The sequence below is a fragment of the Bidens hawaiensis genome, unplaced genomic scaffold (assembly GCF_021521415.1).
Source record: "Bidens hawaiensis isolate Kalapana, Puna unplaced genomic scaffold, B.hawaiensis_p1.1 tig00020787_1, whole genome shotgun sequence".
NCBI classification, from domain to species: domain Eukaryota; kingdom Viridiplantae; phylum Streptophyta; class Magnoliopsida; order Asterales; family Asteraceae; genus Bidens; species Bidens hawaiensis.
In genome coordinates, this window is record NW_027493200.1 from 21,157 (window position 1) to 38,345 (window position 17,189).

General features: G+C 36.4%; 1 protein-coding gene across 1 annotated transcript; it reads right to left on the reverse strand.

The window, feature by feature from the left end:
- Window positions 1-13,397: 13,397 nt before the first annotated feature.
- On the reverse strand, window positions 13,398-15,714 carry LOC143561775 (uncharacterized). Its single transcript, XM_077049758.1, has 3 exons — window positions 14,818-15,714; window positions 13,812-13,984; window positions 13,398-13,742 (listed from the first exon to the last, which is right to left on the reverse strand). Exons 1-3 carry the CDS (start codon window positions 15,598-15,600, stop codon window positions 13,607-13,609), a joined length of 1,092 nt encoding a protein of 363 aa, XP_076905873.1. The 5' UTR covers window positions 15,601-15,714; the 3' UTR covers window positions 13,398-13,606.
- Between the last annotated feature and the right edge of the window lie 1,475 nt (window positions 15,715-17,189).

Genomic DNA, 17,189 nt, shown 5'->3' on the forward strand with positions numbered 1-17,189 from the left:
CTTTAGACAAATATGAAATAAAAAGAGTACTTTTTATTTGTGGTTTGTCATACAACAATACCTTTTTTACATCTCTTATTCTCATTTTAGTACTTGAGTGTTCAAATGTGCTTACATGATTTTTTCAGTATGTTGTATTCAATTACATGAAAATTTTTAAATATTAACTTATTAACAAAATAAAACCACACACGTCGCATCGACAAACACACTTAGACCACACCTCATGAGGAGTCGAATCAGTCGATGACTACACAGTCTCCCTTCCGTAAACTCCTTGTTTATGTCGCCCTCATACTCGAGTCACCTTTGCCCAACCTTACAAATGTTACATCATAATTTCTTTGTTCACTATGAAAGTTACAATCCTTCGCTGCAACAAAATGTCGTGGAGGTTTCATTAAAAAGCGTAACAGGTTTAAAAACATGACATTCACAAAAAAAATTTCGGTTTAGAAAAAACTATAAGAAAAAAAGAATATTTTTTTTGAAATCTTGAAGACGTCAGAGTGTGATCATAGAAATTAAGAATTCTAAAAAACAAGCATTCAATATGTAGTCAAATCATGGTTTTTTTTAAGTACTGTAATTAGTAAATCTTTAGAAACATGGGGCGGTCAGTTCACAATTCTTTTAAGAAATTGAAATTTGTTAAATGATTTGGAATTAAAAAAAAATGGCACGTACTAGGTACTCTGCTAACAAAATAGTCATGTGTGGTTTGATGTTTCTTAACAGAAGTAGCAATGTAGTGGTGGAGGTGGTAGCACGGGGTCGTGACAGTAGTGGGAGTGGTGGTGATGATGACGGTGACACGGTGGTGGTACCGAGAAAGATTTTTATTTAGCTGGTTTAATATTTTACTGTTAAAATATTAAAACATGTTAGAAATGAAATTCCAATGAACTAAATGTCTCAACACAGAATTGCTCTTTTGAGGAAAAAAAAAGTTAAGAAACCTCCATAAACTTTTACTTTCTTGTTCATGGTATAAACCTTCACAATTAATTGTTAGAAACCTCTCGGAACCGACTCGGTGATGAATTTGAAGTTTCTGACTTTATCTGGCTAGAAGAGAGCTAAAACATAGTTCGATGGCTATCATTCGGCCAAATAAGACTTGACACCACCTTACCTGGGACATGTATATTTCGGCTATCCCGTAGCCGAAGGGTGCCATTGGGGGGGGGGGGGGGGGCAACAAATTCTAGTCTAAGAGCATTCCCATCTAACCCCCTATCCTTAAATTCAAAATTATACTAAAACACACTACATTTTCTCTCTCTTTCTCAATTAAATAATATTTTTTTATATTTTTATCATTATCATTTCTCTTTCATTCACTCACAACCACTTTCAAAATACATTAAAAAATTATAGGAGGTGAACAGTAGCTTTTCAAATATACAGAAAAATCACTATGTTTTCTAAAATATAAAAACTATTCACTCACAGCACCTTAAATCACTATCTAGATTATAAAAGCATCATCTCACATAATATGAGGGGTTGGATGGAATGCTCTAATGGGTGTGTTTGAGAAATATTAATATTATATATATATATATATATATATATATATATATATATATATAATGGACTACAACACTATTAAACCTTAAAACAAAAACTCATTCTTCACTGACCAGGCGCCACATGTCATAAAACGTCCTGTTTTGTAGCACTTACACTACACATAGCCTAATGTTGGTTTTGAATGAGCTGGCGTGTCAAACAGCGATTGGTTTTGTTTAATATGATGAGTTATTAAAAGAGAAAAGTCATTGTTTGTTTGTCAAAGTTGTTGGTCAAGATTTTGTCATTTACCGAGGATTATCTTCCTAGTACTATTACCTGTGTTACTATGCAATGAAGATTTTGTAAGTAAAAACTAAAAACATCATATATTACACAAAACATCACTCACACTCAATGAGGAGGCATGCCTTGTGACTGTGTGACACTAATATTTTTATTCTTTTTAATGCAATATGATTGTTACTTTTCACAATTTATATAAACTACTTTAAAACAAGTACTCCCTCCGTCCCATTATAAGTGTCATAGTTTGATTTTTCAAGTCTTTTTTGTTTAATTTTAACCGACAATATTTTTGTTTGTGTTATATAATACTTGATGTAAAATATATGAATGGATAGGCTTTTAAATGTATTTTACATTGATATAATTTTCATCAAGTATTATATGACACGAACAAAAATATTTACGGTCAAAGTTGCAAAAGAAAAACTAGAAAAATCAAAATAGGACGCTTATAATTGGACGGGAAGGAGTATTTATAATACTGAAAGAAATATGGCCTATAATTTACCCAAAATATACGGGATATAATCAAAAGTTCCGAGCCCAAAAACAAGGGGTCAAGACTTCTCCCCACCTATATTAAGCTCCGCCTCAAAATACGTCATATGCTCTTAAGTCTAAACAAATGGATTATAATTTTGAAAAGAAAACTGTTATTATATAACTTTGTACCGTGAATTTCATGCCCCAAAAATGTTGGTGCAACTTTTTGCCATCATGTTTCACTTCAAAATCCTATTCCTTAGTTTCAACTCTCAGCTAATTTAGAATAGTCTTTTTTCTATGTTTAGTTTGAATTTATAATAATATACTAGCTTTTAAACTAATATGCAAATTAGTATATAGTTTTATCTTCAATCATGATTGCAGACAACTATCAGTAATGGCTTCCGATTGTAGCTTTGCGATTTTTATGGAAAATGAAGTTTTGTCTTTTCCTTCTCATAAATCCGAACGGGATCCAAAAGTTTGATCTTTGTAACACAACCGATATAAAGGAAGTCCACCTTCGTTGTTAAATAATATAAAAGATATAAAAGGCAAAGGAGATAATAATGTATCTTCCCACCAAGATTAAAGCTAGAGCAGCATCACTTACAATTTATGTCAATAAGATATTGTAGAGACGTTCAAATTTGAGCTAAGGCTACTTGTTGGTAAAAAGTTGAGTTTAAACGAGTTCAACACAATCCTTCACGACTCAAAATAAACATAATCTAGTTCAAATATGCATGTACTAGACCACAATCAATGTTGAAGTCCAAGACTTTGCTAGAGCTCGGTTGAGCTCTATTCACTACTTGAAAATAGACCTTTAATGACGCGCAATGCGTGTCATTAAAGGGGTAGATGACACACTATAGCGCGTTAAGGAAGGCCGTGTTATAAAGAAAAATGACACGCATTTGTGTGTCATTTGTTTATGACGTGCATTTATGACATGCCTTTACGACAAACAATGCGCGTCAAGGAAAGTGGTGTCATAAACAAAATGACGCGCATTTGTATGTCACGCTTTTAGCTATTTAAAAAAAATATTTTATAAAATTATTAATTTTTTACATTAGTTGACATTTAATGTCTCATGATACAAAATAAAATACATATAGTAAAACTATCAGTTTCATATAATATTTCATAAATATATTAACAAACATTAAATTAACATTATTTCATTAATGTTGATAAAATGTATAACCGGAAAATAAAGGTGGTCACAAAAGTCGATCATTCTTCTTGAAGTCCATCATTGCTTCCCGCGACATCTCTGTGAACTACTCCCTGAAGTAGAAAACATAATAAATAGATGGCAAATATATATTTTTTCATTTTGCAAATATATAATATATTACATGTTCTTACAGCAAAGGTATTAACTGATTCATCTTGAAAGAAACATGCTGTTTATAAAGACTACCAAGTATTCTGAAGTAGCCATACCACATCTAATTTTCTCTTCAAAAACCTAAATCAAAAATTGTAAGCTGTCAAGTAATGCTTCAAGAAAGCAAGAAAACAACTTACTTGCGCACCATAGAACATAAAACATACCATTAATAAAACAAAATTTGAATTTTCTAAGAAAAAGCTATAAATAAATTGGACTCCTTCCATTCTTATTAAAAACATATAACTTTAGTTCCAGATCAAATGATCTAAAGATATACTTCAATATTAAGCTTTAAGCTCAACTAAAACTGCACACGCTAGTGGCAGAAGTTGCAGTGTGTTTACTGTTTACCATAGCGTGCGGTTATAGACCTGCAAATGATGACCTCGCATCAAAATAACCATCAACGTGCAGTTATAGGTGTGGGTATAGAAACTGCGTCTTTTGCCCATTTCAGCAAAAAAAAATAATCATTTTTTACCCATATATATATATATGGTAACTAATGATTTAATATAAGTTAAAAACAAAATATGCATACATGAAGAGTAACATCAAACTTGAGTCTATTAATGTATTCTTTGATTTATCTATACTTAGCTATGGCTACTTCAATCTGTTTATAGCACTTTTCACAAGCAACTGCAGATATATAAGAAATATATAAATATACAATAACATAAGATCTTCATAGAACATATAATTTAATACAAGTTACATACGATATAACCTCGATCTGTAATCCTCAATGTAGGGGTATGGTACTAAAACCCGGTTCTACGACCCTAAATTTATTATGTTTGGCTTATTTCATTACATGGACTAATACGATGTTATTGGGCCGAGGGGGTTTTGTGGAGGTAACCCTAACTGGGCTAGGCCCATTAGGGTACCATGATGGTGGCCATGAGACTCTATATAAGGAGGTCTCCACCTCCTTATCATAGGGGTCATGCTCAATAAGAGCCACCACCACTTTTTGTGTCTGTGAACAAGAAATCCTCAGGATATCTTAGCAGTCACCTCCACACCCCCGAAACCATCGCAGGTCTCACAGTTGCAGGTCACGGCATTGCAGGTCTCCGGCGCAGCCGAGGAAGAAGAAGATCAAGACGTGGTTCGTTCATCTCGAAAATCCGTGGAAGCATCGTCATGGATCAGGTTAGATTCGTTTCGTGATTCGACATTTGGCGCCATCTGTGGGACGGCAACGAACTGCCCTTCGATCTTCATCTCGGCTGTCAGATCTCTCCCAAGAAAAACGCAGATCTGGAAGTTTACAGAAAAAGGCTTCAAAGCTTGTTCTATTTAAAGCTCAAAAAGATCCATAGATCTAAAAAGAGGCTTCCAGATCTGGGCAAGAAGGAAAATCCGTGATTCGAATGATCAGATCTCCGAATCTGTGAATCTGTGATTCAGGATCTCCGAATATGTGATGGTTTTAAATCTGCTCCGAATCTTCAGATCTGTCCAGATCTGATTTACAGATCCAGGTCTAGATTACAGACCTGGATTTTAGGTCTAAAGTTGCAGATCTGACTCTTAAATTGCAGATCCAGAAGTTACTAGACTTCCGCCGCCATGTACGCACGCCCGGGGGTTCTCACTCCGCAGCCGTGCATGTGCCGCCGCGGAAACCACCATCTGGGTTTTGCGCAAGAGACCTCCGCCATGCACACGCACTTGCGAGTCACCACTCTATCGCCGTGCATGCGCGCATCAGGCTACGCGCCAAAACTTCAAGGTTGGGAATCCTCCTAATATCCCATATGGCTACGCGCCAAACTTCAAGGTTGGGAATCCTCCTAATATCCCATATGGCTACGCGCCAAGGTTGGGAATCCTCCTAATATCCCATATGGCTACGCGCCAAACTTCAAGGTTGGGAATCCCCCTAATATCCCATATGGCTACGCGCCAAACTGCAAGATTGGGAATCCTCCTAAGATCCCATATGGCTACACGCCAAACTTAGGGGTTGGGAATCCTTATACCATATATTCACGCATCACATATGCTCACGCATATTACACAGGCTTACGCATCACATGCTTACGCATCACAAGATCGCACATGTCACAGTCTACACGCACGCGCACGCAACATCTGCGCGTGGCGCATAACACAAAACCAAAGTCTACGAGCACGTGCATGCAACATCTGCACGTGGCGCGTGACATAAAGTAGCCCGTAAGTCGCCTCACGCGCTGGCTTTATTATTCACACAGCTCATAAGACGCCTCGCGCGCAAGCTGTTAGTATTCTTACAGCCCGTAAGTCGCCTCACGCGCTGGCTTTATTATTCACACAGCTCATAAGACGCCTCGCGCGCAAGCTGTTATTATTCTTACAGCCCGTAAGTCGCCTCACGCGCTGGCTTTATTATTCACACAGCTCATAAGACGCCTTGCGCGCAAGCTGTTATTATTCTTACAGCCCGTAAGTCGCCTCACGCGCTGGCTTTATTATTCACACAGCTCATAAGACGTCTCGCGCGCAAGCTGTTATTATTCTTACAGCCCGTAAGTCGCCTCACGCGCTGGCTTTATTATTCACAGCTCATAAGACGTCTCTCGCGCAAGCTGTTATTATTCTTACAGCCCGTAAGTCGCCTCACGCGCTGGCTTTATTATTCACAGCTCATAAGACGCCTCGCGCGCAAGCTGTTATTATTCTTACAGCCCGTAAGTCGCCTCACGCGCTGGCTTTATTATTCACACAGCTCATAAGACGCCTCGCGCGCAAGCTGTTATTATTCTTACAGCCCGTAAGTCGCCTCACGCGCTGGCTTTATTATTCACAGCTCATAAGACGCCTCGCGCGCAAGCTGTTATTATTCTTACAGCCCGTAAGTCGCCTCACGCGCTGGCTTTATTATTCACACAGCTCATAAGACGCCTTGCGCGCAAGCTGTTATTATTCTTACAGCCCGTAAGTCGCCTCACGCGCTGGCTTTATTATTCACACAGCTCATAAGACGTCTCGCGCGCAAGCTGTTATTATTCTTACAGCCCGTAAGTCGCCTCACGCGCTGGCTTTATTATTCACAGCTCATAAGACGTCTCTCGCGCAAGCTGTTATTATTCTTACAGCCCGTAAGTCGCCTCACGCGCTGGCTTTATTATTCACAGCTCATAAGACGCCTCGCGCGCAAGCTGTTATTATTCTTACAGCCCGTAAGTCGCCTCACGCGCTGGCTTTATTATTCACACAGCTCATAAGACGCCTCGCGCGCAAGCTGTTATTATTCTTACAGCTCGTAAGTCGCCTCACGCGCTGGCTTTATTATTCACAGCTCATAAGACGCCTCGCGCGCAAGCTGTTATTATTCTTACAGCCCGTAAGTCACCTCACGCGCTGGCTTTATTATTCACACAGCTCATAAGACGCCTCGCGCGCAAGCTGTTATTATTCTTACAGCCCGTAAGTCGCCTCACGCGCAGGCTTTTTTATTCACCAGCTCGTAAGTCGCCTCTCGCGCAGGCATTATTATTCTCAAAGCTCGTAAGACGCCTCTCGCGCGCAGGCTTTTATTATTCTTAGCTCGTAAGACGCCTCATGCGCAGGCTTTATTATGCTACAGCTTGTAAGACGCCCCTCGCGCGCAGGCTTTTATTATTCTCCGCTCGTAAGACGCCACTCGCGCAGGCTCTATTATTATAGCTCGTAAGTCGCCTTGCGCGCCAGCTTCATTATTCTACAAGCTCGTAAGCCGCCTCACGCGCCAGCTTCATTATTTAACAAGCTCGTAAGCCGCCTCACGCGCCAGCTTCATTATTCTTATAGCTCATAAGACGCCTCTCGCGCGCAAGCTTTATTATTTTCACAGCTCGTAAGTCGCCTCACGCGCCAGCTCAATTATTATTCTTATAGCTCATAAGACGCCTCTCGCGCGCAAGCTTTATTACTTTCACAGCTCGTAAGTCGCCTCACGCGCCAGCTCAATTATTATTCTTAAAGCTCATAAGACGCCTCTCGCGCGCAGGCTTTTATTATTCTAAGCTCGTAAGACGCCTCTCGCGCGCAGGCATTATTATTATTTTAGCTCGTAAGTCGCTTCTCGCGCCAGCTCTATTATTATTTTAGCTCGTAAGTCGCTTCTCGCGCCAGCTCCATTATTATTATAGCTCGTAAGTCGCCTCACGCGCGAGCTTCATTATTATTATAGCTTGTAAGTCGCCTCGCGCGCAGGCTTTTATTACAACATGTCACCATCATGAAGAAAGCCTCTCAAAACTCAGACAATAAAGACAAGGCCAAAGAAAAGGGAAAAAACCGCCTCACACCTTATAAAGTCCAGTGCTCCACCTAGACGCTTGCGCGCCCAGGAGCAACACTGGACTTGGGGGGGCTTGTAGGGGTATGGTACTAAAACCCGGTTCTACGACCCTAAATCTATTATGTTTGGCTTATTTCATTACATGGACTAATACGATGTTATTGGGCCGAGGGGGTTTTGTGGAGGTAACCCTAACTGGGCTAGGCCCATTAGGGTACCATGATGGTGGCCATGAGACTCTATATAAGGAGGTCTCCACCTCCTTATCATATGGGTCATGCTCAATAAGAGCCACCACCACTTTTTGTGTCTGTGAACAAGAAATCCTCAGGATATCTTAGCAGTCACCTCCACACCCCCGAAACCATCGCAGGTCTCACAGTTGCAGGTCACGGCATTGCAGGTCTCCGGCGCAGCCGAGGAAGAAGAAGATCAAGACGTGGTTCGTTCATCTCGAAAATCCGTGGAAGCATCGTCATGGATCAGGTTAGATTCGTTTCGTGATTCGACACTCAATATTAAATGTGCTAGCAAATTCATAGTTTTGAGCTTGCAAACAAGAACCGGTTAGAGATAATCAACTACATGTATTAATGAAATATCAAAATGTAAAAACAAACCTGAGTAGGTAGTAGTAATTGTTCTAGAGCTTGAATTTGCAATGTTTTGTCTAGATATATCCACGTGTGAGCTTGCTGATGTCATCAATTTCAAGAGTTTATCATCCTTTACCAAAGAATTATATTGGTAATACAAATTATCTTATTCAAGAACTATGTGAAGATATATAACAGGAATTAAGAAACCTTTCTTTTCGAATCTTTCAACATGTCTTCTAGACCTGCCCCTTGAGCACACAGTGTCTCTAATTACCTCTGCAATTAAAAAATAATATAAATATTTTTTAAAATGGAATATATAAATAGATTAGCAAGCGTAACAATTATTATAAACTCTATACAGACAAATAGAAAAAATATGATCAATAAACAACAATTGTATCTGCAGTAAACAATAACATTGAACCTGCAGTAAACATTGAACCTACACTACAACTATAAGAATGTAAAAGGCACTTGCCTTACATCCAAAAATTAAGTATAGATATCAAAAGGATCAGCTTCAAAAAAAAAAAAACAAATAATCAAAGAAACTATTAAGCAAATCCAAACAAATTTGTGTACTAGTCAGGTATAGGTATATCTTTTTTGCATCTGTCACCTAATAATGATAACCTCACAGCAATGTTTCTGGCAACAAATTAACACAATAATATCAAAATCAAATATATCCTATTGTGAAGCACCCAAAGTAATCAGCAAACCTCATGAACTGTATATCCTATTATGTCTCATAAGAATCTTGCATGCATAAATATATAAACAAATGCACATAAATTAGCATTTATTCCCAAAAGTTCAATAAAAAATTTGACTGATTTTAAACATAATCTATAACATAAAGTTCAAAAATCTCTAAATAATGTTATTAACTAAGCCCTACAGGTGATTTATAACCAAAATTCTTGATCAATTAGAAACAAATTATCAAAATCATTCACACATAATGCCTAAATCCAGCTCTAATCGTGTCACTATAAAGAAATCGATTGGAATACAACTAACACATTTTATAAAACTCAGAACAATAATCAGTGATTGATGATAATAAGAATCCATTCAGATCGCTAAAATGACGAATCAAAATCTTGATAATTCACTCACCATCACATCGGACAGGAGTCAAATCAGCTGCATGCACAAATATAAAGATCTACATATTTTTTTCTCAAATTTCAACAAAAAACTTAACTAATTTGAACATAATCTATAACCTAAACTTAACTGAACTCACAATTGAAGGATCGATTTAGTGATTTAGGGTTCTCTGAACTTGCAATCAGGTCTCCAGGGTAATGTGTTTAACAATTAGGGGGCGCCAAAATTATAAAACATAACACACAAATAAACGAGGTGTCTTCCGTGTTTTTTTTAACCTTATTTTTAACATTTTTGACACTAAAACGATGACACACGAAAATTCATGTAATCGTTCCTTTAAAAATTTTATAAAATGACGTTTTTAATGACACACATTTTTAACACGTCATTTATATATGGTATGTTATTGTTCGCATGTCATTAAATGTTCATTTTCTAGTAGTGATTGATAGTTAACCATGTGGCTATTTCTTTACAAAAAAATGTTTGAACATTAATGCACAACAATTTTAAGAGCATTGAGATCTGAAGCTACAAGACCAACACTTGTTCTAGCATATTTCACAAATCCTATGAAGAGTCATCAACCTTAAAAGAAATAAAGTAATCATTGTCAAATGATTAGAATTTAGAACCTACTATTAATTTATGTGTCATATATGCATATACTCTATTCTTAATATCAATAACTTGACTACACACATAGACATATAGTCATGCATGCAGGCTGTAACTGTTGAAGATAATAAAGCAAAAAACAGATAAGTAGCTATTGCTATATTACATGTTATGCTTTATGATCATTGCCAAGTGCCAACTTTATTTATTGCTGCTTTATCTTTTATGCTTCATCATTGTGTTCTACTTTCCATTGTTGAATGATAGGAGGATGATGATTCCAGGGTCTTCCTTAAAATGTGAAACTAAACTTCAATATTAAATGATTAATTATATATTTGTTTTAAATTTATATCTTATATATTGAATTATTATTATCATTATTTAAATCAGGATATATACTCATTATCACTAGTTTCTTAGCTTCATAATTAAATTTTATTGTAATCTATATATAAAGAGATTTTGTTTCGGTTATTGATTCATTTCCAAATGCTTCAATTCAATCTCCTTTTGAATTCTATCAACTTAACATTGAGCTAATTAATGACCTAGAATGAATATCCCTCTCCTCCCTCTTTCAGCCACCCAATCCTGAACGGTTTAGCCGCCACAAACAACCATGATCCAACAACCTCATATTTTGATGTTGAAGAATTTTTGCAAACGGGTATCTTTGGATATATAAGAGTCGTGTCTGCTTGTAACAATGCTACTATAGATTTGACACTCATTCAGTCATTCACTTGGAGAGATGCACAACATTTGCAACAAATATATGGAATTCATTAAAGAAATGTATTTTCAACAAGCCTTTTGCAAAAGATCGCTACCTGAAGAGATATGGCTCCAAAAGATTGGTTAATTTTAAGGTCGAAAAAACACAATAGGCTTGGATAGAAGAATCCGGGCTATGAAGGGTCCACCCACTACCTATATATGTCCACGTGACAAGGTATGCAGTACACGCTCAAATGAACACCAATCATATTGAAGGAAAACCCGTCCTCGCGTAGCTCAATTGGTTAGGGGGGGGGGGGGGGGTGGCGTAAGACTTGGAACAATTGAAGGAAAACCCTACATAAAAATGCACCTAATGGGAGGGGACCGTTCCTACTTGACAATGACATGTAACAATACCTAGTATATGTACTGGTGATATCTTGCAAATCAACTCAATCACTCTTTGAATACTCTCTTACATACTTATTTGTGGTGATTATACATATACTTATTTTTACGCCGGAGGATGATTAATTGAAGAGTACCTAGATGAGGTGATCCAAAAGTGTTTGGATTAAGTGTTCAGCCGTGTGGCATCAAAACCACTTGGTATACAGTGCTTGCTTTGTTGGCGTCATCCTTAAGATGATTTTTGGCGCCATCCGTAGGACGTGACGAACATACGGTTAAAAGCCATATTCTCCACATCAAGGTTCCAACTGATCAAACAAGGCAACTCATATGTGTTTTCCTATAGTTCGTGACATTGGATATCTAATATCCGATTAATGCTATGTTCTTCATTCCAAAGATTATACTCGGTTTACAACACTTTTGTCCTCAATATCCGATTAAAAGACCATGATGCTTCCATCGACCTCCTCATATCCGGGTCACTCTTTCTTTTCACGCGGATCCTCCTCCCGCGTTCTTTGACCCACGTCTGTGAATAGCCCAACAAGGCCCAATAGTCGGTTCCTTGATTTAGTGGATCGAATAATAATCATATTCATTTCAATTTTCAAACGCAATAAACTATATTCTCTTTTTATAATAAAAATCATCCCACCCCTAATTCATTAACTAACCCAGGTAAAAGTTATGCACAATTGACCCGGGCACGAGAATTATCAATATCTTCAAAGTTCAAAGTGCAAAAAATTGAAGGAATGAATGAAAAACAAGTCACTAGAGATTATACCCTCTTGCATATAAGAATATAAAATCACCCAATTTGCAACCCATATATTGATATAAAGTTTGACCATTTTAATTGTATAAAGTACTAGGCGGTGAACAGGGCCGGACTTACTGTTATATCAACCCAAGCAGCTGCTTGGGGCCACCAAGTTAAAGGGCCACCAAAATTTCGTAGGTTTTAGTTTTTCAAAAAAAGAAGCAGAACATCAAGAATGGCCAAGAAAGTGAAAATTGTAATGAAGGAGTATTAATTAGGGTTTTGTAGAGGTATGCTTAAATTTAAGCCAACATTACTTGATGTTGGCTGTTGGTGCAATTTGCAAATGTGTTTTATGAAGCTTAATAATTTTGACCAACCAATTCTTCAAGTCAACATCTACGCCACTAAATACCATAGATCATATTGCATCAAAATCTTTATTTTCTTTTCTGCTTCTTTTTTTTATTTGCATACAATTTGTCTTCTTGGTTCTAATGTTGAGTGTTTAAATGGTTGTTTCGTTATCGTGGTCTCAATGGAAGCATGCCAGAATGCGCGGAGTGGTGTTTTTGACCTCTATGAAGGGAGGGCATATGTATGCCCGGTAATAATCATAAGAAAAGATGGTCACATCCGAGCATATCAATGGTTGAATCTACTTTGAATGATAACTCATCATAATTATTATAATTACAAGTAAAATAATTATATGCATGAAAAGAGTCCCGATTTTAAACTTTGCTTAGGGCCTCCAAAAAGGTTAGGCCGTAATAATCATAAGAAAAGATGGTCACATCCGAGCATATCAATGGTTGAATCTACTTTGAATGATAACTCATCATAATTATTATAATTACAAGTAAAATAATTATATGCATGAAAAGAGTCCCGATTTTAAACTTTGCTTAGGGCCTCCAAAAAGGTTAGGCCGGCCCTCGGCGGTGAAAGGCTTAAATGTCCAGCTTTCATAAAAATAACAACATTAAATTCAAATACCTTGTACAACCACCATTTATGTAAAAAATTAAGTAGAAAAATAACCACACAGAAAGTAAGCCATAGAATAAGATCAAAGTAGCTGGTTTTTGGCATGTCGTCACCTGTGGTTAAAACTTAAAAATGATATAATTCATATTATCTTATAGCAAATAGTCTGAACAAGTGTTATATTAAATTTTCATCACTTTGCTTTTGGGGCTTTTTGAATTTGATACAACCAAAGGAATATAGTTTTGACAGTTTATTCAGCTAACAGGAAACACTTTCCCATGAGTTTCACTAAAGAATATGCTACATATTTTGCAACTACCCCTAGGCCCTAGCCTAATGCTGCTTTGATCATCAATGTCTCCATTGTAGCATCTAACAGCTTAAGCAGTTGCAGCAGAAGCCATTGCTCCATTGCTGAAGAGCGGTGGGATATTACTATAATACCCTTCTTCTTCTTCCTCATCTTCCTCCCCTTCGGTTTCCCATAAGAAACTAGCATATGCTGCATGAACATGGCTGAAGAAAAGTACTCTAAGTTAGATTTATAATACTTTCAGTAACAAAATAACATTAATAATCACTTGCCTGTCTTCAGAAGCTACTTGGATTGCTCTTTCAAAGTAAGTCGTTGCTCTTTCTCTATCGCGATGAAGCTCCCACAATAATTTTGCATATTGAGAAAGAATTTCGCCATCGTTTGCATCCGCTAGAATAGCCCTCGAGTAGTATTGTTCTGCTCCTTGCAGATCTCCCTTTGACTGCAAGACAAAAAAGTTATAACCGTAAAAATCAATGCACGTTTAGATGTTGTTTTAAATGTGATACAATGCGTCTCGCTTTCTCTTACCAACCACTTTTAATTATCTTTTTCACCCACTATGTAAAAGTGTGGTTCTCACTTTCTATCATATTATGAGTAGGCCTGTAATCGAACCACGACGTTTGGTGAACCGTTAGGCAGAAAGTTTGTTTATGACACGAACAATTTTTTTTTTTTTGTTAATTTGGTTAAACGAACGAACATAAATATGTCTCATTCGTTAATATATGTTCATGAACGTTCGTTTATTTATTTTCGTTTATGTACGTTTGCTCATTTATGTTTTTTAGTTAATTAGGTTTGTTTTAAGTTTGTCCGTTTATAATTCATTAAAATTATTTAGGACCATTACAATGTAATCTAATATATGAAAATATATATGAACAATTACAATTAGTATAATTATATTAATTGTTTAGGCCCAATTAATAGGTATATGTTCATGTTTACTTTAAATTGATGTTATCTCATCTATTTATAGTTATGCTTGTTTACGTTCATGAACCGTTTGTTTATACAGTTAGCAAATGAACATAAACAAACATGCTAATCTTCTTAACGAACGAACATGAACAAGTAAACTCCAATTGTTTTGTTGTTTGTGTTTGATCGTTTGTTTGGTTAAAGATAAACGAACTAACGCACATTCATGTTCGTTCAGTTTGTTTATAGGCCTAATTATAATTTCTTATAAGAAAAGGTCAAACTAACAACATATTGAACCTTAATAAAATGTTATATTCATAATGTAATTAAGTTTGTCAAAAATACCTGATATAGAAATTGGGCATAATTCCCTAGTAATAGAGGATTCCCAGGACACTCATTCACCATCTTCCGGTAATGCTCCTCCACATCATGGTCACCACCACCACCGCCACCGCTATCTCCTTCTCCACCATGACAAAGATTCCTACCACCGCCGCCTGAACCCGCAGCCCCACCATCGACACATCCAAACCCGACATCAACACCTAACCCCTTTGCAAGATACATTTGACAACCACCCTCATCTTTCACATCCAAATTCCCAAACCCCATTTGCTTATTCAAACTCAAAACCTTGTTCTCAATATTAAACCCTCCAAACTCACAAACCCCTTCATGTTCCACCTCTTCTTCATCACTTGACTCATCACCGTCCGATCTAAACCTCGAGTTCTGGTACGACAAAGACGGGATTGGTTCTAACAAAGATCTATGAGCAACTTTCTTTGGTGGATTAAAAAAACTAAAATCATCAGCATGATCATCATCATTATTATTAATATTATGATTATTATTACCACCGGACGTCATCAAACTTTCTAAGTTCCCTTCGGACTGCACTCGTCGTATTCCGCCATTAAACGAAGGCGAAATCGGAGACGAGTTGCATGAAAGAGTGGTGAAATGGTGAGATCCAGGAGATGGTGTTTTGTGAAATGAGAATTTGTGAATTGGTGAACATTTGTATGCATGGAGAGTGACGTCATGGTGGTGGTTAAGGTTGTTGGGATTCTCTGATGACAACAGAGATCCAAGAACTGGTGTTGATGAGCTTCTGATCATCATGTTGTTATTAATGTTTTGTGTGTGTTTTGTTTGAATATTGTTTTTTGGGTGGTATGATGAATAGTTAAGTAGGGATTAGAGATGAGTGATACATGGTGAATGGGTACAGCTACATTTCACATTGTGATTGTATGGTGGAGAAATTTTATTATTATTATTAGAAAGTATTAAATATCTTTTTGTTATATTTTTCTAGGACACGTAAGCATGATTGAACGGTTCTAAATGCATGCATGTGCTAAAAAGAGTAATTTGATTGGATGTGTGCTAGGTTGGACTCCACGGTGCTCACAAACAAAACAGTTAGTCCGTGTTTTCTAATCAAACTTTAGACTTTTCTACTCATTCATAGAAGCCCACCGCAACGTTGTATATGAATGTTTAAGAATCAAACTTTTTAATAGTAGTTGATGATAGAGAAAGAATGCATTAGAAGGGTTGAGTTATTCTACATATGCTAATAAAAATGAGAAGTGTGAAAATGAAAGACATAATGACGTAATCTTTGTTCTTATTTTTATCTTTAAAATGAGTATTAATTGAAAAACATAATGACCAAAATCTATAACATAATGCATAAAAAAACTCAATTAAAAACACAATGAACAAACAAATAACACAATATAGAAAAACCCACCATTTTTTTTATTTTTATATAACAATTATATGATTCATATTAAAGATAAAAAACGCTTGTTATTTTGGTAAAAAAAATTCTAAAAAAATGTCGTATGAAAAAATTATAGATATTTTAAAATGATGGAGAAATTGGCATGTTCCTTGCATGTGGAGAGAGAAAGTCATCATAAGTGGGTTATTATCTTCATGCCATTTTCATCAAATTTTATTTTTAAATTAATCTCCATCATCCAAATCTAAGATCAATGGATTAGATTTATTCTCACCATTCTCATTTTTATTGTCATTTTTATTTTAACTTTTTGCTGTATTAAAAATGGTTTTAAGATTTAGTGAAGATGATCTTTTTCCATAACATGCTAAAAACATTATCAAGGCTAAAAAGAAAAAAAAAACAAAACAAAACAAAAAAAACAATGTTATTAATGTATAAATTCATCAAGAGTAAACTGCAGTTTTCATCTTTATGAGTTGTTTAAATATGCAGTTTTAGTCCAACAATTTTAAATTTGTGATTTATATCTCTGTGATTTCATTTCGCTTACAATTAAATCCGACCTTACTAACCCCGTTAAGTTTAGTCGTTAAACACATCAACATGCACCTCACGTGAGGGGCAGTTTTATCCCTTTTCTCCCCAAATACACCCCAAACTTAATTCGCAAGCCCTCTCACGTGAGCGACTGGGATTTATTTGGAGAGAAAAATGACAAAACTACCCCTCACATGAGGTGCACGCCACTGGTTTAACGACCAGATATAACGAGGCTAGTGAGGCCATTTTTAATTACAAGTTAAACGAAACCACAAGGACGAAAATCGCAAACTTGAACTATTAGATTAAAATCGCAGATTTTGACAAACCATATGAATGAAAACTACAGTTTACTCAATCATCAGAGTGATGTAAATATATTGTTATTTATATGAGCCTAAAAAACATGTACTAA